The 24,418-nt window shown below is 58.8% G+C and overlaps 2 protein-coding genes across 12 annotated transcripts in view; both read left to right on the forward strand.

Moving 5' to 3' along the window:
• The window catches only part of ARID3B (AT-rich interaction domain 3B), a 67,553-nt gene extending 63,388 nt beyond the window's left edge, over positions 1-4,165 (forward strand). For both annotated transcript variants that reach the window (XM_032417451.1, XM_032417450.1), the window contains exon 9: positions 1,972-4,165. In XM_032417451.1, coding sequence (XP_032273342.1) covers positions 1,972-2,135 — 164 coding nt within the window. In that variant the 3' untranslated portion in view covers positions 2,136-4,165. The remainder of the gene's footprint in view (positions 1-1,971) is intronic.
• A 2,496-nt stretch (positions 4,166-6,661) lies between these two features.
• Positions 6,662-24,418, forward strand: part of CLK3 (CDC like kinase 3) — a 29,462-nt gene continuing 11,705 nt past the window's right edge. Inside the window, exons 1-5 of one of the 10 annotated variants that reach the window (XM_032417208.1) lie at positions 6,662-6,833; positions 13,094-13,264; positions 13,440-13,525; positions 17,176-17,690; positions 20,466-20,513. In XM_032417208.1, the coding sequence (XP_032273099.1) occupies positions 17,562-17,690; positions 20,466-20,513 (177 nt within the window). In that variant the 5' untranslated portion in view covers positions 6,662-6,833; positions 13,094-13,264; positions 13,440-13,525; positions 17,176-17,561. The other 9 variants (XM_032417210.1, XM_032417213.1, XM_032417209.1 and 6 more) reach the window with 9 other exon arrangements.

Here is a 24,418-nt window from a genome sequence, read left to right on the forward strand (position 1 = left end):
GGCTCGCCCTGCTGGTCACCCTCCCACCTGAACCCCCTTCCCAGGGCTGGCTTTCTTGCACGTAGTCTCAAGGTTCCAAAGGTTAAGTGGTTTTTCCGGCCAGAAGCTGAGGGTTGCTAACTGGATGACAGATCCCCCCAGCTTTGACAGAACAATAGAAACCCTCCGTCTGACCCTTTTGGACCAATGGCTGGCTCGTTAATTACAACCATCCTTTAGTGTGAAGCTGCCCATGCCCTGAACATCATGTCATAAGCCACCTGTGACATATCGCTCTCCTCGGACCGGCTCTAGCCCGCTCTCCCTAAACACCGCCTGTCATTCCCTTTCTTTAAAATGGACCAAGGACTGACATGCAGGCAGAGGAATCTGAGTACGGCAGAAGCAGCCCCTGTTTGTAGGATTTCGCCCAGTCCTTCACAGTTGTCCTTCTCAGTTGTCCTTCTCAGTCTGGTTGGGCAGTGGTTTGTTTGTTGGCTGGTTGGTTTAGCACCTCTACCGAGTCTTTCCAAATGCTGGAAACCAGCCCTTTCCCCACCCCCATTGCTTTGGTTTAGGTGTGAGTTTCGGCATGAGCCCAGCCAACTCTTACTAAGAGCAGCTTGATGAGTGGGGGCCGGAGAGCCCAGGCATGCTAACCTCATGTTGGACAGAGGGCTCGGGAGGTGCCCGGTGGAGGGGCTTAAAGCTGCACATTCCGTCACACTGGGGGCATTTCCTCAGGGCATGTTCTGTCCCTTTGAATGTTCCTGTTCTGGGGGCTGGGCCCCGTTGGGGCACCACACTGCAGGCCTCATGCTCTGGATCTCTGCTGGGCCACCAGCGGTGGGCATCAGGATTGCATCCAGGGAAGGGACAGAGCTCCTGGAGGCAGCCTGCAGAGAAGCAGTGATGCCAAGTTGCCTGCCAGTCACCGCATGGCCGGTGCTTCGGAGGCCACATTCAGAAGTCTCTGCCTGACACCGGGGGCCCCTCGAGGAGACCAGGCGAGCCAGCAGGCAAGGCCTAGGTGCCCTTTGCCATCTGGTGGTGTTCGGTGGCCTAGGAGGCTTGGGGGCTGTGAGGGGGTCCACAGAGAAAGCAGGGAAGGAGGGGATCCGTGTCTGGAGCTGATAATCCTCTCTCTCTCTCGGGAGAAAGGAGGAGATCACACCTTCTTCTCTCAGAATGGGGAGCAGTCAGAAGAGAGGTGAAAGTTCCCCAGACCTCACCTGCCTCAGTCCCCATCCCACCTGTGCCCTTTGTCAGTGGGTGTGCAAGTCACGCAGGCCAGGGACCAGGAAATTGTTCCTGGGAGCCCCCAGAGCCGAGCGCACCCCGCTACTCTGCTCTCTCCCCGTCTCTTGCCGCTACTGGTTTGGGCCTCTCCCCGCTGTGGGAGTGGCTTCCTTGCAGGCCTCCGTCGCCCCTGTTCTCCCAGCCCCACAGAGAGCATTGTAAGACACAGATCTCATCTTGTCCCTCCCCGTAACACCTCCAGGGGCGTCACCGTCAGCACAGTGCAGGGTAAGACGCGCCTCCTGAGAGGCACACAGGCCTCCCGTCTCTGCCGGCCCTGAGTGCACGCTGCTGGGCCCCCGCTGCGGCTCTGTCACAGCTCTGCCTGGCACGCCGGCCCTTCCTCCGGCCGCTCTTTCTGCACGCCCAGGCCTGCTCTCTCCCCCGGAGCCTTTCCTGACCTGCTCGCCCTTGCCTTCTGACCTTCTCTTTGTTCCCACCACCCGCCGGAGAAGGGAGCGGCGCCCGCAGAGCACTGGTTGTGTCCCCTCAAAAGCATGGTTTACCTCTGCCCCCTCGCCGGCCCATGAGCACCCAAAAGGGGAAGGTATTCGGGACTCTGGGCGGCGGCCAGCGCGGGGTGCGGAGGAGCGCAGCCCCGCGCTGGGTCAGGCAGCGCACGCTTGCGGGGACAGAGCACGCCTGCCCGTGTCTCCTCAGCTGCTCACACTCGCACCTCCCCCCCCCCGCCAGGTGTGCTGTTTGCCCAGAAGCCCGTGGTCCACCTCATCGCGGGGCCCGCCCCCCAGAGCCTGGGTGGCAGCGCCAGCGGCAGCAGCAGCTCCCACTGCTCGCCGAGTCCTACCTCGTCCCGGGGCACCCCCAGCGCCGAGCCCTCCACCAGCTGGTCCCTCTGAGGGGCAGGACCCAGCTCCCCACGCCCCACTCTCCTGTCGAGGGTGAAGGAGGTTGATGCACAGAATTTACCTCATCTCACGGAGCCCATGTCAAACACCATTTGGCCAGATGTTGAGAGTTTGGACGTGTCCGTCTGTCCAGGCTCCGTTCAGGTCCTGCTGTACTCTGGGGACAGGGAGAGGCTACAGGGGCAGGACAGGGCAGCGTTGTCCAATCAGGGATCGCCCTGGAGAACCGGGCGGGGTCTGCGGGCGTCCAGCTTCCTCCCGGGTTCCCAGGCCACCTCCTGTCCTGGGCACAGTGTATCGACAATCTGTAAGCCAGCACAGGGCTGGAGGCCCTCCACAGCCCTTCCCCTTTAATTTATTGCCCTTCCCCTGCCTTCTGTCAGGACCCCAGGGTCACTGGCCTCTTCCCCTGCTCAGTCCTCCAATCTTTAACTCCCACGTGGGGCTGCTAGGGGCCAAGACCATGCCTTCACGGCCTTTCTCTGCTGAGCATGGGATGGGGCCCTCCTAACCCGCCTTGACTACCATGTTTGGTTCCAGGGGTGTGGGTCCCTCAAATCCAAGTCTTGAAGCAGTCCTCAGGGCCCCATACTCCCCTTTTAGTGGTCCCAGGAAAAGGGGCACACGAGGGCAGTCCTCAAGTCCCAGGGCTTACCGGGTACCTGCTGAGGGAGAGGCAGAGCCTCAGGGGGCTGCCCAGGCAGGCCCTGGCACCCATTTCACACGGACCATTTTCTGGCCCTCCCAGACCTCACGCCCTCACCCGCCCTTGTTGGCCAGCTCTCCCAAGAACAGCCCACTTGTCCCTTGGGCCGTCCCTTCTCATGGGGCCACCTCAGCCCCGGCATCCCCAAACCTGCTGATGTCAGGTTCATTGAAATACCTCAGATTTGTAATTGTTGATGTTTGATTCTTCAGGAAGTATTTGCATCTCTGAAATCTTTTTTATATGTGTTTTGCTGACTTTTTTGTTTTTAATTTTTATTGTTGTTACTGTAGCACCAAAGAAATGAAAGCAGATCACCCCCAAAGCCGAGCAAACATTTGGTACCCCAGCCCCTCCGGCCCTTCGCTAAGACCCCAGTGAGGAGGCGGGGAGGCAGGCAGGAGAGATGACTCAGGGATCACAGTGGCGGGGGAAGCGGTGGAATGAGAGGCCCATGCTCATGAAGGTTGGGTCCTGAGACCACACAGTTCAGGAGATGGCCCCTGACCCATTTCCTGCCGGAGCAAGGCTTGTCTCACACCCCTCCCTGGCTCCCCAGGGTGGGGACAGAACAGTTGCCCTTCACTCAGCATTCCCATCTCAGGGTAGGGGCAGGCCAGAGAGGCTGAGCTGCCCCAGGGGATAAGGGGATGCTGTGAACTCCGTCCTCCTCTGGGACCCTGGGCTGGAGCAGGTTGCTCCCATGTTGGAAAGATGAGTGGCTGTCACACAGGGCTCCCCTCTCATTGAGTACACCCTGCAGAGCTCATAGAACACCACCGTGACATCATCAGGCTCTGGTGGTGACAGGCCACATCGCTGGCGGGAGCCCTGGTGTGGCTAGCATTCGGCCCTGTCTACGAAAGGAAAAGGAAATCAAAAGCTTGAGCACAAAACAGCTACCTCAGCCTGGTAAGCTGCAGCTCTGCTGGACTTCATCTTCTCGCTCCCCTCCCCAGGCTTCCACACACTCGCTCTCACACCCTCACACAGCCCCATCCACTGGGGTCTGACCCTCTTCTGGCCTCAGGAGCCTTCCCACCTTACCCACCAGGTAAGCGCAGGTGGTGGGCAGAGAAGGGCGTCTGGGATCTGGTGCCAGGGAGGAGCCCAGTTGGCTGGCGCTGGGCCCACTTGAAAGTGTCGCAACATTTGGCCAGTGTGTCTTTCTCAGGGGTTTGGTCACGAAGGATGGACTCTTCCCAGCCAGAGGACGCAGGGACAGTGCACTGTGGCTTTCTGGTCATTGGATCCTCTCCCCTTCCCCACGCAGCTTGAAAGCCCAAGAGAGGGGATGCCAGCAGGTGTCCCAGGAGCAGGGCCCCGGGCAAGAGAAGCTTTCCCTGAAGGGCACAGGGCAGGCTGTGGGCCAGGGCCGCTCTGGGCTCCCCCCCCCCCCCGCCCCCCCCCCCCGTCTATGTGTACTCTGACCAGGAAAATGTTCTAGCACATGGGTAGCCTAGGCAGTGATAAATACCTCAGACGTCCTCTTGCAGCAAGTGTCTGTATATGTGGTGGTTATTTTCTATCTTACATGTTCTCGAATGTTTATATTTCAATAAACCTCTACCTCTTCACACAAGCAGGTCTCTTGGGTGCTTTCTGTGACTCTCCCAGTGGGCAGCGAGACCCCAGAGTGCTCAGCCTTTTTTTCTGCCATGATACACACCCTATGGCTACAACCCAGTTTTGGTGCAACCAAAAGAAATAGGCAGGGAGGGAAAGCAAGGGGGATCTATAGCTGCCCTCTTCCACAACAACACATGCCTCACCTGTCCATGCAGCCCTCTGAGGCAGGCAGATGGGGACCTCTTTGCCGTTTGGAAGTGCTAGCAGATGAGGGAGACACTGGGACAGTCTTGAGCTTCTCTCACTGATTTCTAAACACCTTTTGAAAGAAATGAACAGTCCTTTAGTGTTTTGTTTTTTAAGATTTTATTGATTGATTTGAGCAAGAGAGAAAGAGAGCAGAAGTGGGGGGAGAGGGAGGAGCAGACTCCCCGCAGAGCAGGGAGCCCAACTCGGGGCTCGATCCCAGGACCCCAGGATCACGCTTAACCAACTGAGCCACCCAAGCACCTTTGTAGTGCATTTTCAAAAAATAATCTCTACACCCAACGTGGGGCTCAAACCCACAACCCTGAGATCAAGGGTTGCCTGCTCTACTGACTGAGCCAGCCAGGCACCCCCAGTCCTTTAATAACTGGTAACCAGTAGTTGGTATCACATCTGACAGCTTCCTGTGACACAGCAGGGAGCTGCCACGTGGAGCCGCAGCAGGCCTAGCCTAGCAGAGATGAAGAGAAGCTGGGTCCAGAGACCTCCAAGGTGGAAACAGTGCACTGTGACTGCAGGGGAATGCTGGGGGAGAAAGTGGCAGATGCGTAAGGCTCCTGACAGACCTGGAGAATCTAGGAAGAACAAAGTGCCAGGCCACTGCAATTCCGTCCCATTTCAAATTAACAAGAAAATACAGAAGAATATCTTAAAGACCTTGAGCAAGGGAAGAATTTCTCAAATTAGACTCTCCAAAAGAGTTTACCAAAAGATACTGGTATTTAAAATGACAAACTGGGGTGGGGGGGAAGCAGACTCCTGGATGGTTCAGTTGGTTAAGCATCTGCCTTCGGCTCAGGTCCTGATCTCAGAGTCCTGGGATTGAGCCCCGAATCGGGCTCCCTGCTCAGAGAGCCTGCTTCTCCCTCTTCCTCTGCCTGCTGCTCCCCCTGCTGTGCTCTCTCTGTCAAAAAATAAAATCTTAAGAAAGGGGGGGGGGCAAAAAGAAGGGCTGGGGAGAGGGGGCAAAGTCATGAACAGGTGTTTTGTAGAAGAGGAAATACAAATGGCTGGACCTCATTGTGATCAAGGAAATGTGCAGAAAGCCATTCCACACCATCAGATTGGCACAAACTTTAGTCTTACAATGCCAGGTTTTGGCAAGGATGGATAGCAATGGGAACTCTCACAGACTGCCAGGGAGTGTAAATTAGTCTAACCACTTTGGAAAACATTTTGGCATTACCTAGTAAAGTGACACATGCCCAGCAATTCTGCTCCTAGGTTTGTACCCCAGAGGAACTGCCAAGGATGCCCCCAGGAGACCTGAGAGCAAATTTCTGAAGGCTGGTGTGTGCTGTTTAAGTTCTTTGCGTGAATTAACTCCTTGGATCCTCTACACATTTATGAGATGAGACTATTATCCCCATTTTACAGATGAGGAAACTGAGGCACAGAGAAGTTGAGTAACTAGCCTGAGTTCTTTAGCTAGTGAGAAGAGCTTGCAGGGCTTCTAATTCAGTGGCGACAGAGCCCAAAGTCTGCCCTCCCCACAACTGCTAAGCATTCTACACACAATGTCTCATTTCCACTCCACCCACACCCCTATGAGGCAGTGACTTTGTTCATTTTACAGATGAAGAAACTAAAGAGCAGAAATGTGCTCGAAGTCACACATCTAGTGAATGGCACGGCTGGGAATGGACTCTAATCAGCTGCCCTAACCTCTCCCGCATGTGCCTCCCTTCAGTGAGGGGCGGGGGCGAGCTAGCCCGGTGACAGAAGGAAGCAGAGGTTGGAGGGTGTGTTTAGTTGTCCCAAGTCTCCGTTCTGCCCATGTCCCCCTTGCTCTCTGCACGGCCGGGAGTCACCTGCCGGCCACTAGCAGCCCCAAGGTGCTCCAGAGACGCCGTCCCGGCTCCCCGCCGTAACCTCCCCCCACCTCATTGGTCAGGGCTGGTCACGTGCCCTCCACATAGCCAATGGGAGTGAGGGGGCGGGGCGACCAAGCGCGGTGCGGGGAGGGAAGCCCGGACGCCGACTGCGCCTTCGCCTGACAGTCCCTGCCCGGAAGGAAAGGAGAGTTGGTGGCTTGCGGCTTCTGAAAGAAGGTTCGGAATCACCACCGGAGGGAAGGGAAGAAGGAACCGACCAGAGAGGCAGGACCGGGACGAGTGGGGGGCCCTGCTGCGCTTGGAAAGAGTGAGGTACAAAGCCCGGCAGCAGCTGGGACACAGGGACAGACAAGAAGGCCAACGGGTGGCGGGGTCGCCCTCTGTGGCAGAAAGCAAACAGGAGCCGGTCTGCGGGAGTGAGCCGGTGGAGGGTGGTGCCTGGCCTGAAGGGAGGGCCCTCCGGGAGGGCAGCACTCTGGTTTGGAGCGCACTGGGTCCTTGGCAGGGGACCCAAACCACTCAGGCCCATGTAAGCAGAAAGGAGAGGGATTTATTTTCCGGGTGTGGAGGACCCCAAGGACAGTGGAACCTGGGGCTGGCCTCAGCAAGCGCTGCCAATGGAACGTACTCCTCTCCGTCTGAAGACCAGCTCGCCCTGCTGCCCCGGCCACAGAGCAAGGCGACATGACCATCCCAGAGGTCAAGTTTATGTCTTTTCCATACAAGAGACCTCCTGGGCTGAACCAAAATCTCGCCATCCCAATTCCACTTCCTGGGAATTGTCGGCTCCATTTGCTCTCACTGAAATTAAGCTTTTTCTGCCGTGAAAAACAGCAGTTGACAGTTCCCAAGTTCTCTCTGTGTCCAGTCTTCAGCCCTGGAGAGACTACGATTTTGTCTCAAGTCTAGTGATCAGGAAGGGGCCATTGGCTCAGCTGGGCTCAGGACCCAGTGCTGGACCCATCCACTGAGAACTCGGCAGCCCCCACTGCAGTGGTGTGAATGGCAGCGAGGGCAGAGAACATTTTGCAGAAACGACACTGAGAAACAATCTCAGAGGTGTTCTGTCCTTCCACCCTGCCAGATTCCCCCTCTGCAGAACTCTGCTTCAGTTAAGTCAGTAGATGGAGAAAGTTAAGTAGAGTGACGGAGCTGAGTAGGGTTCCGATTTTGGAAGCACATGGCCCAGCTGACAGAGCTCTGTAGGGCAAGGAAACACACAGCAGGGTAGGGAAGGAAGTTCAGAAAGAGAAAAATGGTCAGGTGACCTCGAGGGAGGTTAACTCTAAGTCAGCCTTGCCTGTGGCCATTGAAGATGGCCATTCTATCAAGCTCAGAAACGAGAAATCACCTTTCTGGGACAGGTTAGGGGAATCAGGGGGTTTAGCTGCTGTTTTGCTGTATGACTTTGGGCACGTTACTGCCCTTGTCTGGGCAGTTTCCCTATCTGTAAAATGGGGACTATAGAGTGATCTATAGATCACAAGTGAATCAGAACTCACTTTGAAAAGTCTAAAGTCCAGTGCCCAAGGCCTTCACCAGCAAGACAGAAGGCCCGTGGTCATCATTCTGCTGGCACCAAAGCGATGAATGGACCAACAAGCCCCACAAGGACCCCAGAACCCCACTGGCCACTCCCTGCCCAGCTCTACTCCTAGCCACAGGGTCCCCCCTGGGAAAGGGCAGGTGGCCTCATCCACTGAGAGTCAGGAACCTTGTGCCAACAAGGGCATTTCAGGCCCTCTATGGCAGGCAGGGGACAGGGAGGCCTCTGACTGCAGCCACCTGTGACAGGTCCCGTGGCTCAGGTCTGACAGAAACCCTGGCATGGGGGGCTAAAGGCATAGCCATACAGGCCTCCCCTCTCCCCAGGGAGTCCTTGCCCACCCTTGGTTCCTAAAGCCTGTCAGTCTGCTGTCAGCTCACTGTGGGCAAAGGGCGGACCTCAGTCTCTTGTGTGGCAGAGTGACACTCTAGGCCTCAGTCTCCACACCACCTTTCTCCCCCAGTCGGGGCGCTGCCCTGGTTGCCAGCTTTTCTCAGACCTCTCCTCCCTGGCTCTTGGGCTTTGTCTGACATCTGGGGACAGATGAAGCAGCAGCTGAGCCCATAGAGGGCAGAGAGGCAGGGCAGGTACCAGGTGTGGAGTAACTCCAGCTCTACCCAGGAAAGGGGAGGCGAGCTGAGAAATCCATTCAGAATTAGCAAAGGCCCAAGCTGGAAGGACCCTCTGGGCCTGTTTCCACCCCCACCCCCAGCTTGCAGATGGGGAGACAAGGCAGAGAGAGAAACTGGGCCTGGGTCTCACAGGGAGGCAGGGGTCACTCTGCTTGCTTCTCTGGAGAGTCCCCAGCTGTTACCTTCAGGGGTTGAGAGGTGGCTGGAGGTTCCTGCCCTCCCAGTGCTAGAGTACTGATGCTCAGAGCTGCACCGGCTCCTGCCCTCTGGGGACCCTGTTCTCAGCCTGAGGGTCAGAACTCTTGGAGTTGACCCCATTCTCTAAGGGGTCCCCAGAGAGCAGTTGAGGCAAAAGATAGAAGTCCGCATCCCATGAGGTTCCTCCATGCAGGGTCAGAAAGATGAGGACCTCCATGGTATTCAAGTATAAAGCAGGAGCTGCTCCGGGCAGTGGAACATGCTACATTGTCTATCATTGGCAGCTGCATATTACAGCACATTGTTTCCTGAGTTTATTAATTGTAAATAATGCCTTGTTGATGAAATACTGGATAAATAGACTTTGTGACTAAAGCCCTACATGCAGGTGGTCTTGGGCACACCTCCATGGTTTTATGACTTTAGTACTGACTCACCCTAACTGGACCCCAGGGGAAACTCAGGGGGACCAGGCAGCAGGCACGGAGCCAGGCGCACCGTCTCATGTAATCCTCACATGATCCTCTGAGGTAGGTAAGGTGGTATCCCCATTTTACAGATGAGGAGACTGAGGCCTCGAGAAGGCAGACTTGCTCATTGCTCACTGAGCTGGTCCGTGGTGGAGCTGATGCGAGCACAGGACTTCTTGGCTCTGAAGGCCACCCTCCTTTCTTTCGTGACCCCAGGCCCAGGAACCCAGATGTCCTAACTCCTCGCCATGCTCCTCCTGCTTCTTCCCCTGTGCTCCCCTCCTCAGAGAGGAGAAGGCAGACCAGGAGATACATCAAGTCCCAGGCCTGGCACTGTGTCCCCCCCACCCAGGGGATGACAGGGCTCTCTTAGCATGTCCCCAAATACCCTCTCCTGTCTATCCCAAATCCTTATGGGAGGGGGGAGAGCTGTGAGCCCCTCTGTGAGGGAAGGGGGTTCCTCCCTGCAGAGCCCCTCAGATCCAGGTGCCCCTCACTCCATGGTCCTCACTTTTCTACCACTGCTGCTCTACCCTCAGCTTCTTGGCACGGCTCTCTGCCACCTTGGGGAGGGGGGAAAGAAGCAGTGAGAGGTGGAGAGGGGTTTGACCAAGTCTGCGAAGGGCAGGTCAGGGGCACAGGGGATTGGGCATAGGGGACCGTGGGCCCCCTGGGCATGCAGGCCCGGCAGAAGCACAGAGACGGAGGTGCTGAACACCAGGTTCTGGGCACCCTCTGGGGCCGGCTGCTGAGCCCCTCCAGCTCTGGGTCCCAGATTTTCTGGAGCTCAGCACACATCCGGGCCAGCTCCAAGCCCACCTCCTTCAGGGAAGGCTGGGAAAGGGGGGGGCGGGGAGAGGGGGTCATTGGCTCCTAACCTGATCTGGTGCTTTAGGACATCACCCGACTCTGGTTTCAGAGCCCCATTCTCACAGGGGCCTGCCTGGGACTCTGCCTTGACCCAAACAAGGGGCATAATGGCCGTCAGGTGCTGGGAGAGGCTGATAGAACAGCAGTTGGGGGAGGGAGCAGGATGGCCTCATTCTGCTCCTCTACACCGTACAGGTGACTACAGATTCCCCTGAATCCAAAAATGCAAATGGGTGATAGTCCCTCAGTGCTCCCTATAAGCTACACCACCCAGCCTAAGGGCTCTTGAGATCAGGCCAGGTCTCCAAAACCTCCCCATCTCCAGATCCTCCCGTCTCCCCGCATGCAGGTCCCTGGCCTGCAAAGCCTTAGCCCTGATGCACTTTGCATTGACTGGGAAGCCACAGTGCAGGGGCAGGACCGCCTGGTGCTCCAGCCCGGGATGGGTCTAGGCTCTGCTCTTTTTTTAAAAAAAAAAAGATTTTATTTATTTGACAGAGAGAGATACAGAAAGAGAGGGAACACAAGCAGGGGGAGTGGGAGAGGGAGAAGCAAGCTTCCCGCTGAGCAGGGAGCCCGAGGCGGGGCTCTATCCCAGGACTCTGGGATCATGACCTGAGCCGAAGGCAGATGCTTAACGACTGAGCCACCCAGGCACCCCTAGGCTCTGCTCTTGACCCTCAGTGAGCACACCCTGATCCCAACTCCCTGGTTCCAACAGGCCAGGCACCCTACCCTCCATGCCTCCTGAATTCAGCCCTGCCTTCACCTCCCCAGGTGGCCTTGGTCTCAGCTCCTCCAGTCCCTGGTCATCAGGGCCCAGTGTGGTCTTAGAGGGCCCAGTCCACACAGCAAAGGTGGATCAGAGTCTTCTCCTTTGCCTGGGAGGCCCCACCTCTAGCCCTGCCCCCACATTGATCTGAGGGAGGGCAGCCAGGACCCCAACCAGCTTTTACCTCCTGTGGGAGCTGGAGCAGCTCCTGCCCTGCCTGCCCCCGAGCTCTCCCCTCTACCTCTGGTGGCGCCCACCCTCAACACTACTTGGCTCCTTTGCCAGCTTTGGCTCTGGCAGCTCCTGGGGCCTGGTGGGACAGCAAGATCTGTCCCTTCATCCCCACCCCATTCTGAGCACCATTAGCCCGCCCAAGGCCAGGGGGCCCCTCAGCTGGGGCATAGGCCCAATTCTTACGAGCTGGACATAATGTGACCCAGGGACAGTGACCCACTGGGTAAACCGAAGAGGGTCATGGGATCAGTGAGGATCAGAACCCCTAAGTACTGCCGACACCACTCCCAGTGTACAGATGAAGAGCTGAGCCAAGATAGCCAGGGCCACCAGGCCACAGCCTCATCTGTGTCCTTAGGAACCCTGTCCTCCCCGCCTGAGAGGCCCAGGGAGGATTCCACAAGGGCCTCCCCAACAGGCTGTGTGGCTGGAGGCTGAGGGGAGTGGGCTTGCCTGGTGCCCACTCAGCAGGTGCCATCCCCGGGCCTCCTCAGGGGAGCTGAGGGTGGAGCGGAGCTCACCTGCCCTGTGCAGATGCTGGGGGCTTGCTGGGGGCTCTGCCGTGGCCTACACCTGTGGGCAGAGGATGGGCGGCTAGGATTCAGGGACACTGGCCTCCCTTCTAGGCTGACTGGACTGTCCAGGTTCTCCTTCTTGTTCTGGGCTATGAGCAGGCCCAGGCCACGCGGACCTGAGGGCCCCGCAGGCAGCCTCCAGCTCCTCCCCACCTTCCACCTCTGGATCCTGGCAGCCATCTGGTTTTTCTTCCCCAGAGCCTGCATCTTGCTCTGTCGCGTCCATCTGAGGGGACCGTCCCCCCACCCCATCCTCTTGTGCCCATAAACACACACAGGCTCTTGGGTCTGGGCAGGGCCTGGCCTGTAGACAGGAGCTTGATCTCCAGCCTGGACCCTAGCCTGCCTGGGGGCTTACTGAGCAGTGCCCACCCCTCCTCACAGCGGCCCCTCCTGTGGCTCCTCCAGTCTTTCTACAGCCGTGTCAGGGGCCTGGGGTTAAATGAGGGGAAGAGCAAGACACAACAGCTGGGTTCCCAAGATCTCAAGACATACCCAACCCACCCAACAGGAAGGTAGCAGGAAGCAAATTGAGAGGCATTATGGATTGAACTGTATACTCCCCCCCTAAAAAAGCTATGTTTGTGTTTTACTCCTAGTACCTCAGAATGTGACCTTATTTAGAGATAAGGTCTTTGCAGAGGTAATCAAGGTGACATGAAGCCATTAGAGAGAGCCCTAATCTAATCTGACGGGTGTTCTTCTAAAAGGGAAATTTGGGCACGCACACATGCACACACACACAACACAGAGAGCGCCTTGTGAACAGGAAGGCAGAGGTTGGGGTGATGCTTCCACAAGCCAAGGAACAGCAGGGACTGCGGCCACACAGAAGCCCGGGAGAGGCAGGCACAGGTGCCCCCCAACAGCCCTCAGAAGGAACCCCCCCGCCGGCACCTTGTCTCAGACTTCCAGCCTCCCGAGCTGCGAGACAGGAAGGGTCTGTTGCTTACACACACACACACATACACACCCGGTGGTGGTACTTCGCGCTTTGTCAGGGCAGCCCTAGCACACTACCACAGAGGGGGGCTGAGATGGAACCCCGGGCGGCAGGCCCCTGGCCCCAGCAGGACCCTGACTGGAAGGGGGTCTCTCGCCTCCAGGCGGCCTTGCCTGCAGCAGCGGGAAGCGTGTACTGATCGGAGCGAACCTGTCGTGACTGCGTTTCGACCCGGCTCTCAGCCTTTTCCGTGCTTGCCGGCTTGAACCCTCCTGCTCAGCTGCTGGAGAACTGGAACTGTTCTTGGTGTCTGTTTCCTTGTTTGTTTACAGATGAGGCCCAGAGAGGGAGAGTAACTTGCCCAAGGTCACGTAGCCAGTAGACTGTGGAGGCAGGATTTGTGCCTGGTATTCAGGCTCCGGAACCTACAATCTTAACCACTAATGTGGGGACAGTGAAGAGCACAGGATCCTGGGATCAGGATTGGAGGAAGACAGACTGAGGTAAAACCCCAGAAGGGGTCAGTATAGAAGGAGCTTGAGGTGGGGGATGGGATGGAGGTGGAGGGTGCTGGAGGCCCTGGGAGCCCCTCACACCCTCTTGCCAGCCAGCTGTTGCCCAGTCTCCCTGAGAGCCTCTGCCCTGCTGTGACTTTGACCAATCGGTTGCTCCCCACAGGACTCCTGCCCATGACCCAGCACGGAATTCTAGGCCACCCTCCCTGGACAGGTGCAGAGCCCGGGGCACCCACTTGCTCACAGAAGGTGAGTCCTGGGCAGGCCTCCCTGGGGACTGGAGAGAAATGGCCTTTGCTGTCCCTGAGAAGCAGAGGACTGGAAGGCCCTAGAGTTGGGGCCCACGGGGACACCGGTTTCTGGATCCTTTGCATGTTGTTTGCATAGGGCCCACTCTGCACCACTTCCTTCCGGGCACCTGAATCTGCCCTGAGGCAGAGAGAAGGTCTCGGCAGCACTGCTCACCCTCCGGCACTGTGAGCCCTGCTTTCTCACTGACATTGTCCACTGCAGACCCCCATCTTGACTAGTGTGCACACCCCAGAAAGCGTAGAGTCTCTCTCCAGGCCCTGAGGAGACAACCCCCGACCCTCAGGGGTCTGGGTTGAGAAACAGACAAAAACTTGAGATTTCTTTCTGTACAAATGCGCAGTTGCAATCGCTGCAAATTTGCTTCCTTGAGGAACTAACAGCCCTCTCAGAGCAAAGCTCTGGACCCCAGTTCAAGATACACTGATTCAGACCAACCCCACATTTTACAAGGCCCAAGGCTGCTGAGACCTTCTCACACTCCTTCCAGCCGGATCAACAGATCAGCCTCACTGCGGCAGAGCACGCCCCCATCCTGGGTCCTCGCAACTCTCCATCCCTGCATCTCCCAGCCACCTCCTTGATGACTCTGTTTCTCTGTGTCTGTGTGTGCACATCTGGGAGCATGCATGTGTCTCTGGGGGTGTGGGTGGGTGTGTGTCCACCAGTCTGCTTGTACACACAAACATTTGCCCTGGAGGCTAAGGGAGGGCACCAGCCGGAAGGAGGCGGTCCCCAAACTGGAGTTCAGGTCTGGTGGACAGGGCCCCAGACACCCCAGCCCTTTCTCTGCCCCCCTTGCTCTGGCCTGTGGCACATTTTACCCCTTCACCCCCTCTACTTCTCAGCTGGGCCTGAGACTGCTCACAGCACTGCCCCACCTCCACACCTCTCATCTTTGGGCCTTTGCATGTGCTCCTCCCTCTTGCTGAAATGCCCTTCATTCCTTCTCCTGTTCATCCTTCCGTGACAGTTCAGAGGCTCAGAAATCCCCTCAATGTGGAGGATGTACCCATCTGCTGCCCCCCTTCCCAACTCCCACAGTGCCTCTCCCCTCAGCGGGCATATTGTAATTGCTCACTTGATGATTGTGTGGCCCCAAACCACAAGCTTTTGGGGACAAGGAGTGGTCTGATCTGACTGTGGTTCTCCTGTGCACAGAAAAGGGCCAGACACGTAGTGGATGTTCAGTGAATGTATGCTGAATGGATGGATGGATGGATGGATGGATGGATGAGTGGGTCAGTGGCTGGGTGCAGCATAATGAGGAAGAAGCAGGAGAAAGGGAGGAAGTGTAGGGTAAAGCTAGGGGCCATCCTAAGAGCAGAAATTGACTAACTGGCCTGCAGTAGGGGAGACTGGGCAGCGGGGAAGAGAGCGAGGAGGAGGGGCCTGTGGGGAGGGGGAGGAAGGCGGACAGAGGGCACCCAGCGGGGGACGCCAGGCCTCACTCTATCTCTGGCAGCTCTGCAGCTCCTCTTTAAAGTTCAGGGCAAATGCCACCTGGTGCTCGCATGCCTTCCAGGACTTGGCCACCTTCTGATGTGATTCTTCCTCCAGCTTTCCCTGCAGGGGCGCTGGTACCTCCTGGGCCTGGAGGGTGCTAGTAGAAACGGAGCAGTCTGAACACCGCATGGGCCCCAGATAGCCCCAACCCATTTTCAACGGTTTCTTTCCAAGTTGCACAGATGTCCTCACTATGTCTCACTGCTTGGGATGGGGACTGGGGCAGAGATGCCTCCTCCGTGGCCCCTACACACACAGAGCCTCTGTCCTGGGCACTTCCGCTCCCAAGCATCCTGACATCCTTAGCAGCCCGGCAGCTAAGGTCATCTCACCTCCCCCCGCCCCACCAGGCTGGCCCTGGGCCAGCAGCGGGGGCTTGGCCATGTGTGGCAGAGACAGGACTTGTTTGTTTGGTTTTTTTAAGATTTTATTTATTTATTTATTTGACAGCACAAGCAGGGGGAGCGGGAGAGGGAGAAGGAGGCTCCCCGCTGAGCAGGGAGCCGGACATGGGACTTGATCCCAGGACCCTGGGTTCATGACCTGAGCTGAAGGCAGACACTTAACCATCTGAGCCACCCAGGCGCCCGAGACAGGACTTGTTGAAGCTTTAAGATTTCCCACATGCTCCCCTAAAAGGGCCAAAATGGGACAACCAGGAGTGTTGATACCTGGGGAAGGGAGCCTGGCTTTGGCCCCATGGTTCAGGGTTTGGGGCTCTGGACTATTCCAGCTGGAGACAGAGGCTAGCCCACCTCCTGCTTACAGGGTCATCTCACCCAGTGTGGGAGCAGGACACCCACTCCAGCTTGGACAACCTGAGGGTGGGCTTGAGCAGCCACTTGCCATGTCTCCTGGCTAGGGGCCACCCCCAGCACTGATGGCAACCCCGCCCTACCCGCACGCAGCCTTGGTGCTTTGCCTCTGGGGCCTGCACGGGGCCCTCCGACACCTGCTCTCCTTGAGGCCGCTAGGACGGCTGCTCTAAGCGGACCACTGGTCATTGGCACTTCTGCCTAGCTCTTCCAAGTCTCCTGTTCACCTGTGAAGACCCCCCACTCCACCCAGTCATGGCTTAGCATCCACCAGGACTGTGGGGCTCACGTGGCTGGGATCAGTCTGCTCAGGCTAGCTGCCAGGTCTTTACCTGTGAGCCCGCTCCACCAGAGCCCCTGCTTTCCTCATGCTCTGGGACGCAACTCTTCCAGGAGGCCTCCTCCGACCCCAGCCCACAGAGGCTTCTCCGAACTCCAGGCTTTGGTTCTGGACCAGATGGTTTAACACTGGACAGTACCAGGATGCGCACTACCAAAGGGTGCTCTTTTTCTGGGACCACAAGGTGAATGGCGTGTGCTAGAGTTGTGCTATGTCGAGGCCCTGCTCCAATCTGTCCCTCCTGGACATTCTCTTTCCCATGGTGTCCCTAGAGCTCCTCACCTGACTTCGGAATCCCCCAAGGACAGGGCCTAGACTCCCCTGCTTCTCTGCCCCCTGGCACAGGTGGGCACAGGCTGGCTCAGTTGGCACCCTGGACTCCCTGTGGGGCCGACCCTGCCGGCTGTCTTGGGCCACCTGGGCGAGCATCAGCAGCTGCCCTGCAGCAAGGTCGCATCCTGAGCCTGGGCAGGGGTTAAGACTCCACCCAGGCCCTGAAGTGCCTGGGCCCTGTCCCCATCCCATCGCTGCTCCTGGCCCTTCAGGCCTGACACCAGCATCTCCTGCGGGTACACATCCCGGGGTCTCCTCACAGCCTCCAGATCACACTGTTTTGACCCTGAATGAGTTCTTCCCCACCCTCGGGGCTTTGTTTTCCCATCTGATCCAGGAGGGGAGTCGGCTGGGTCATGGCAAGGTCTTCCCAAATGTTGGGGGGTGGGGGTGTTCCTCCCTGGGCTGCACAGAAATCTTTGCACTGCCCTCCCTCCCCAGCTGCTGCTCCAAGAATGAAGACCAGAGAATGAAGTATAAGGCAGGGCCAGTGTTCAGGGCCCTGCCACGCACCCACTTAGAGGAGGGCTCTGGGCCAAGGGGCTGTTGGCTCCTCTGGTCCAAACACGGCTGGCCTTTTCCACTTCTGTCTGCAGTAGCGGATCCTACCGGAGGACCTCTTGCCACTAGGCCCCTCCCCCACGACCGGGCACTCCGATTTGTCTTCTGCGTCCTGGTCTGGCCTCCTCCACTCCTGTCCCTGGGACTCCTGCAGCTGGTGCCCCTCCTGCTCCAGGTGGGCCAGGGAGCATTCCACCTGCTGGGGGGAGGGCTGAAGGCAGCACTGAGCCCCTGGAGAGGGCCCTCCCTGCCCCCAGGCACAGGAGTGCCTGCAGATTCTGATAAAGCAGGCTGGCTCCACCAGCTGTGAAAAGCCCAGCCAGGGGCCCAGCTGCCAGCCCAGCACAGACCTGTGCCCTGGCTTGTACACAAGGGACACAGCTCCAAGGGGGTGCCCAGCTATTATCACTACGGGCTCCAGATGTGTGACCCTCCACCTGCAGCTGGACCTGAGACACCAGCTGCTGATGGCTTTGGAGCTCCAGCAAGAGGACCAGGGACACTGTCGTGGAATGCTAGAGCTGGGAGGCAGGAGCAGACAGGCTGTCAGGTGAGTCCCCAGGGTCACCCCAGGCACCGTATGGAGCAGGAGCTTTAGGAGGGGCAGCTATGGGCTGAGACCCCCAGGTCACTAAAGGCTTAGGTACCTAGGCTATCACAAGGTGGCCCTGCCCACCACACCTTCACATGGGGCAGGGGTGCTGGGTGCCTCCCCTAGAACCTTCAGCTTGCATGAACCTTCACCTTCCTCTCTCCCTGGGGACTGCAGCTTTCACCAGGGCAACTGGGCCTTGAAGGAAACTCTTCTGTCCACTGAGCTAAAACCAGCCTCTCCCTCCAACTCTCCCTGGGGGGGCCACAGGGACCCCGGGCCTTCCTTTGCCTCCAACCAGCGCCTCTAGCCACACCAAACAATGCACTGCACACCTCCAGAGGGCGCCATTCACGGAGATGACACTGTTCAGCACAGCAGCCCTGTTGGGGACCCAGTTCCCGTCTGTCTCCTTTGGATGCCCCAGACCTTGACAAGCCTTCTTCCTGAGAACATGACCCCAGATGTGAGCACCAGCCCTGAGCATTCTGGAGCTCCCAGCCTGGGAAGAGGACCTTGCTAGCACAGGGGACCTCCTGAGGTCCCCTGTGGATAAGCAAGGAAGATCAGGGAGGGAAGGATGGACGCCTCACTTTCTGCTCCTGCATGAGGAGCTCACCCCGGGCCCTGCAGAGTCCCAGCTCACATCCCTGCCTCCACAGCACCTGTGCTGGCTAGACATGGCCTCCAGCGCTGCGTGCAGGTGGCCAGCCAGCTTGGCCCAGTGCCCCCGCTCTCTACCAGCCATACCCACAGGGCCTTCTCTGAGGGCCTCCCGTCCTGCTCCAAGGCTCTGTCTGAGCACCTGCCAGGAAAGAGGAGCCAGGCTTCAGCCTGGGCCTCAGGGGCTGCCATGCCCACCTTTCCCACACTCACCTGCACCCTTCAGTGGGGCTCAGTGAGCAGGCACAGTCCAGTGGCCAAAAGTGACAGGAGGGCCAGGGGGACCAGATGGGGGCAGTGCATCAGTTCCATGGGGCTCTGCCTCAGTGTGGGTCCTGAGAGCAGGACAGTTGGGAGACCCTGGAGCTAGGGCACCAGCTTCTGAGGCCCCTTCAGATATGGAAACTAAGGCCCTGGTGCTGAGCATGCACCTAAACCTGACAACACCTTGGCTCAGGATTTTCCCTGGTGATTCAAATTTCAAATAAGCATCTGCCTCAACCCCACTAAACAGTTCTCAGTTCCAACAGCTCCTATGAGCCGCGGTGCTGACTCTGGCCCAGCCACTTGGTTGTTACCAAGTTCACCTGGCCCTCCCCGGCTTCAGGAGGGGGAACTGAAGCTCCAAAGGGGACGTCAGTTGCCCCAGGTCATGAAGGGGGTCCACTGCAGACTGGGCCCACACTCCCCGACCCCTGCTGCTCCCCTTCCCAGTATAGGAGTCTGGAAATGGCAGGGGACAGGGAAACATTTTGGGGACACCGTAGTTTAGCTCTAATATAGGGGGTCAGAAGCCCTTAAACCAAGTTACTGCTTCAGTACCCCTTTGGCTTCCATAGCTTTAGCTGGAAGATGGGGGCCCTGAGCCCTAGGCCCCACCCACTTCACCTCCAGGGACTGAGCCTCAGAAGAGAATCCTACCACTGTCTTCCCACCCACGCACCTGGGCACCAAGCACTGTGCCCCAGCTCTGTGTGGGCACAGGGAGAAAGTACCCACTGAGGAGAGGGTCACTGGGCTGAGCTCCCCCGCCCCCCTAACTGACTTGCTCACTCCTCACATTCCCAGACCCGCTCCCTGCTCAGGATGGCACTACCACCCACCAGCCCTCTCCCCGCAGACACCTCTTCTCTCTCGACTCCACGCCCACATTCTTGTGGCCGCTTCCGAGCTCTCTCTCCACATTTCACCACACACAAGGCCTCTCCAAGATGGACTATGAGGACTGTCCGCCACCCCCACCTCCCACACCCTGGCGCAGCGCCCACAACTCCACTCTGGCTGGGTGCTCTGTCTTCCTACTAAAAACAGGCGCTCCCCACAGACCGCCCCCAGCGCTTACTGAGAACCCCAACTCTGCCTGGCTTGGTTGTGGAAGGGCTCGTGGTCTGCGGGAGTGGGGAGTGGCACGGGCCAGATGCTGAATTTACAGAGCCTGCGCAGAGGAAGGCACAGCCCCCAGTGCTGTGGGAGCACAGGGAAGGGGAGCCTGATTCTCCCTTGGAGCGCCCAGGAAGGCTTTCCAGATAGGTGACCCTGGAGCTGAAGCTCAAAGGTGAATTAACTGCCCCAGAGAAGGCAAAGATGGATGTGGCAGACAAGAGAGGGAGAAAGAGAGCAAGGGCGGCAGGACAAGGAGGGGATCAGAGGAGCTGGGGCCTGGAGAAGGCAGCAAGCCGAGCCAGGAGCCCAGCAGGGCAAAAGGGAGATCACGAGGGGCAGGAGCTCCTGTGGGTCTCAGGTGGCTGGTAGCAGGGCGCAGGGCAGGGGCATTTCCCCAGTGCCCTTGAACTGTGTTGCAGTTCTCGGCCCGCACAGAAGAGGCTTGGTGGGCACAAGGATAGAGGCCTGGGGAAAGAGGTGGGTCCCAAGGGGCTGGGGATGTGGAGCAAGGGTCCTCTGGAGGTGACCCTCCGCTTGAACTCCCCAGCCGAGAGCTGCCAAAGTTGCAGCCTTCCAGCACTGGGGGAACGAGGTGGGAGGGTGTGGGGGGGGGGGGAAGTTACCTGTACTTCATCTCAGGTTAGATCTTTTTCCAAGGGCCTGACACCCTGCCTCTTTTTCTCCTAGGTGTGCGTTCTTTCGGGAGCAAAAAGACAAAAGAAGGAAGCTCTAATGGTAGAATCTGAGGCACGGGACAGCTACTGAACTGCAGATTTTGGAGAGGGGGCTGGGAGATGGCTCCTACTCCATTTCAGAGGATGAGAGCGGCTTCCTTACCGGGAGGCAGGGACTCCTGGGTTCCCGATGTGGGAAGGGCTGGTGGGAAGATGCGCCCGACTTACCTCCTCGGAGCCCGGCGCCCAGGGCAGGGCTGGACACAGGAGCCTCCCCGAGCTCCTCCACCCTCAGCTGCCCACGCGGTCCTGGCTTCTAGGAGCCATGGAAACCGCGGGCCACACCAAGCGGCGGGGGGGGAGCAGACACACAGTCCTTTCGCGTCGCTGAGTGGATGAAACCCTGAGGTGAAACCAGGCTGGTGTGGTCGTACAGGCCCCGCAAGGGGGCCCGGGCAAGAATGGCAACTCATTACCTCCGGCCCCGGAGGCAGGATCCCAAGGGAGCGGGACCGAGGGGCGGGGACAGCCGGGCTCTCGGTCACCCACAGCACACTGGAAGCGCCTTCTGAATTTGTTTGGGGGGCGGGTGCATTTGGTTGGAAGGGGACGGGGATCCGTTCTTGAGGCCACATGAGCGTAGCAAGCCTCCGTGTTGCCTTAGCTTCGCTTGTTTACTTCGGATGGGGTGGTGGAGCTAACAGAACTGGGGCGCGGGGGGTACTAAGCACCCCCCTCAGGCCACGCCGTCGGACCTCAGTTTAGGCGAGAGCCGGAGACCAAAGATCAGAGGAGCAGCCTCAACTCCGGAAGGAGGGGCCCGACTCGCAGCGCGCCTGTCCGGGCGGGGTGAGGACGCCTTGCGTCAGAGGCGTGGCCAGCCCTCATTGGGGGAGTGGGCGCGACCCGCCCCCTCAGAGCGGTCCCGGGAGGGGCGGGGGCCGGCGAAGATGCCCGGGCCCTCCCGCTCCGGCGCTGGCGGGGCGTGTGGGCCACCAGAGGCCGCTCCCGCCCGCTTAGCTGGGCGATACCAGCTAGAGTCCTGGGGCGTGAACGCTCACAATCCGTAAGGTCCCCCAAAAGACCCGACCTTGGCTTTCTCCTGTGGAAAATTGGGTCCCGTTATCCCGCCCCGACGAGGGGCGGGACAGCGGGTGGGAGGGGCTTCAGCGATCCCACCGTCGCCGCCTCGGCAAAAGGGGGCGTCGCATGGCTCGGAAAAATGGCCCGCGGGGCCTGCTCGCGGGCTTTCCTTTGGCGGCGTTTTCGTTTTATTAACTGAGACACAGTGCGAGTCTGCGTACGGCGCTGCTCAGGGAAAAGGGGACTCTCGTTCCCCCAGACCCCGTCTCTCCAGAAACCCCGCCGAGGTGGCTCTCGGGGATCTTCCCCGAAACTGTTCTGATGCCCACGGGAATGCGGGCGTGCCGCAGGTCTTCAATAGACCCCCCCACACACAAAGAGAATAGGTCTCATTTGCTTCTTCCACGAAACCGGGAGCGGCGCCAGCCTTCCCGAGCCTCTCAGGACACAGGCCTCCGTCATCTTTGGCGCCCTCCGGGGTCCCGGGGCCAGGCGGACACTCAAGGCCCGCCCGGTTTTCACTGAGGCAACAGCGAAACAATGCCCGCCTCTCCGCGCGCAGGAAAGGGTTGGCGGGCATGGGCGGGGGCGGATCCACAGAGGAGGCAGGGTCCCCCGGCCTGGTCGGGGCTCCACCTCTCGGCTCCCGGCGCCCGCGGGCGGGGACGGCACCCGGGGCGAGTCTTGGGGCCTACGTGCGTCGCGACACGACGGGGGGCGGGCCGCAGCCGGGAACGTCCCCTCTGCCCTCCCGGAACCAGTCTCCACTGCTGCCGCCCGAACCGGGGCGGTGAAGGCGGGTCCTCCAGAGCCTTCGAGTCGGGGCCTAGAGCGGCCAGGCCATCGAGCGGGGACTGGCGACGGCTGCGTCACGCGAGGGGCGGGGCCGCCGCGGGCGGAGGCCGGAGCCGGAAGCGGAAGAGGCGCTCGGAGCGGGGAGTGGGGCCTAGCCACAGCCGGATCCTGGGAGACGGTGAGTGTGGGCCCAGGCCCGCGGCGGCGGCGGCGGCGGCGGCAGCGGCGGGGGGTGAGTCGACGGGACGGGCGCGCTGGGTGCGGGTCTCCGGGCTCCCGGTTCCGTCTCGGCCTTGTCTCTTTCTTTCTCCCCCTCGGCCCGCCTCTGGCCGCGGCCGCGACCTCTCACCCCTGACCCGCCGCTTCTCCCCCGGAGGGGCGGTCACCGCAGACCCCGACCTCTCGATCCCGCGGTGTCGGAGTCTGAGCCAGAGCGGCTTCTGAGGCCCCTGCAGGGATCCAGTTTCGGCCCTGCACCTCCCACGGAATGGGGTCGGGGTCCTACCTGGGAGAGCCTGGAGGGGCCTTCAGACCCCTCCCATACCGTCTGCTCGAGGCCTGCAGACTCCTCCTCCCCGCGCGGCCTGAAGTTTGATTCTAGCTCAGGCTGGCCATCCGCCTGTCTCCCGGGTCGCCCCTCGCCGCCAGTGGCGGCGGTTATGGGGGAAGGGGCTCAGATCTCTGAGACCCAGGGCGCCTCAGGAAGGGACGCGAGCGAGGGCCGTAGGCCTCCAGCGTGTTTTGTTGTGATGATAGAGCCGCTCCAGCCCGGGGGAGGGGCCGGGCCAAGCTGACAGTACAAATGCCCGGGCTGCTCCCTGGTCCGGGAGTCTGTGTGTGCTTTAGTTCCGGGTGCGGGTGCTCTGGTGTGGAGCTGGGGTGGGAGTTGCCTGGGCCAGGCCCCCGTCGAGGCGGAGTTGGCTGCCTTCCAGCTTCCCTCCTCCATGCCCTTGAAAAGGAGGAGCGTTTCACCCGGTGGTGGCGGCTTGTAAGGTGGCAGGTTTGAGGTTGCAGTGGTGGGGCAGCGTCAGCCAAAAATAACCATGGGACGCTGGAGTGGCTGGGATCCGGGAGGGTAGACGCTGACCTGGCTGGCTGCTCTTCTTGTCAACCCAGTTCTCTGGCCAGGAACTGCAAATGAGAAGTCAACTAAGCCTATGCTCAGAAAAAAGCTGGCATTCTTGGCCTGGTTTCCTTTACATTATCTCTTTCTTCCCTGTGTAAGAGCAGAGCCTTCCTGAACATAATTGTGACCCTTCGCTTCCTTAACCTATTTGCTGCGGTCTCAGAGCTTCAGAGATAATTGAAGAGAAATGGGATCTAGAGCCTTGGCTGGGAAGATAATGAGGGACATCTGGTATTCCCAATATTTCCCCTACCTAGAATGTGTTGAAGCAGAGGTTATCTCCTCTCTGATTACCTTGTGTGGTACTTTATAGCTTTCATACCTGTCATCTCCAATGCCAAGTTGGCTGGGAGGTGTTGTCTCCCAGTTCTCAGGTATGATGACCAAGGCCTAGCGTCATGAGGCCAGTAAGTGGCAGCACTGGGATTTAGTTTGGGGTTTTCTACCCAGAGCTCTCTCTCCCCCTGGAAGGGACTTATAAAATATCCTTTATGTCCTAACATAGACCCAGAGGTGTTGTCTGGAATCTTTTTAACCTTGTTAATGAAAAGCTGACTTCATTAATGTGTTTGACCTAAAGGCGTGTGCTAGGCACTGTTAAAGAAGTAGCGTAATTTAATTCTCACAGAGCCCTATCAGAGATTACTGTCCCCTTGTTGCAAGAGAAGGTTGAAGGCCAGAGTAGTTTAATAACTTGCCTGAAGGCACACAGCTAGAAGCGGTGGTGTCGGGACTCAGACCAAAATCTGTCTGACTCTGAATCTGTGCTCAGCCCACTAACATGAACACGTGTGGGAATAAGAATCGTCTAGGTCCCAGGAGGGAGTCTTTGGCCTGGTGTGGACCAGACCACATCGTCCAGCTCTGGTGCCTTGCCTGCCTGGCCACCAGAGCATCTTCCATGTCACTTAGGGAGATGTGAGATACTGCCTTCATTCCATAACTTGGGCACCTGACCCAGG

The sequence above is a fragment of the Phoca vitulina genome, unplaced genomic scaffold (genome assembly GCF_004348235.1).
Source record: "Phoca vitulina isolate PV1807 unplaced genomic scaffold, GSC_HSeal_1.0 scaffold20, whole genome shotgun sequence".
NCBI lineage: Eukaryota > Metazoa > Chordata > Mammalia > Carnivora > Phocidae > Phoca > Phoca vitulina.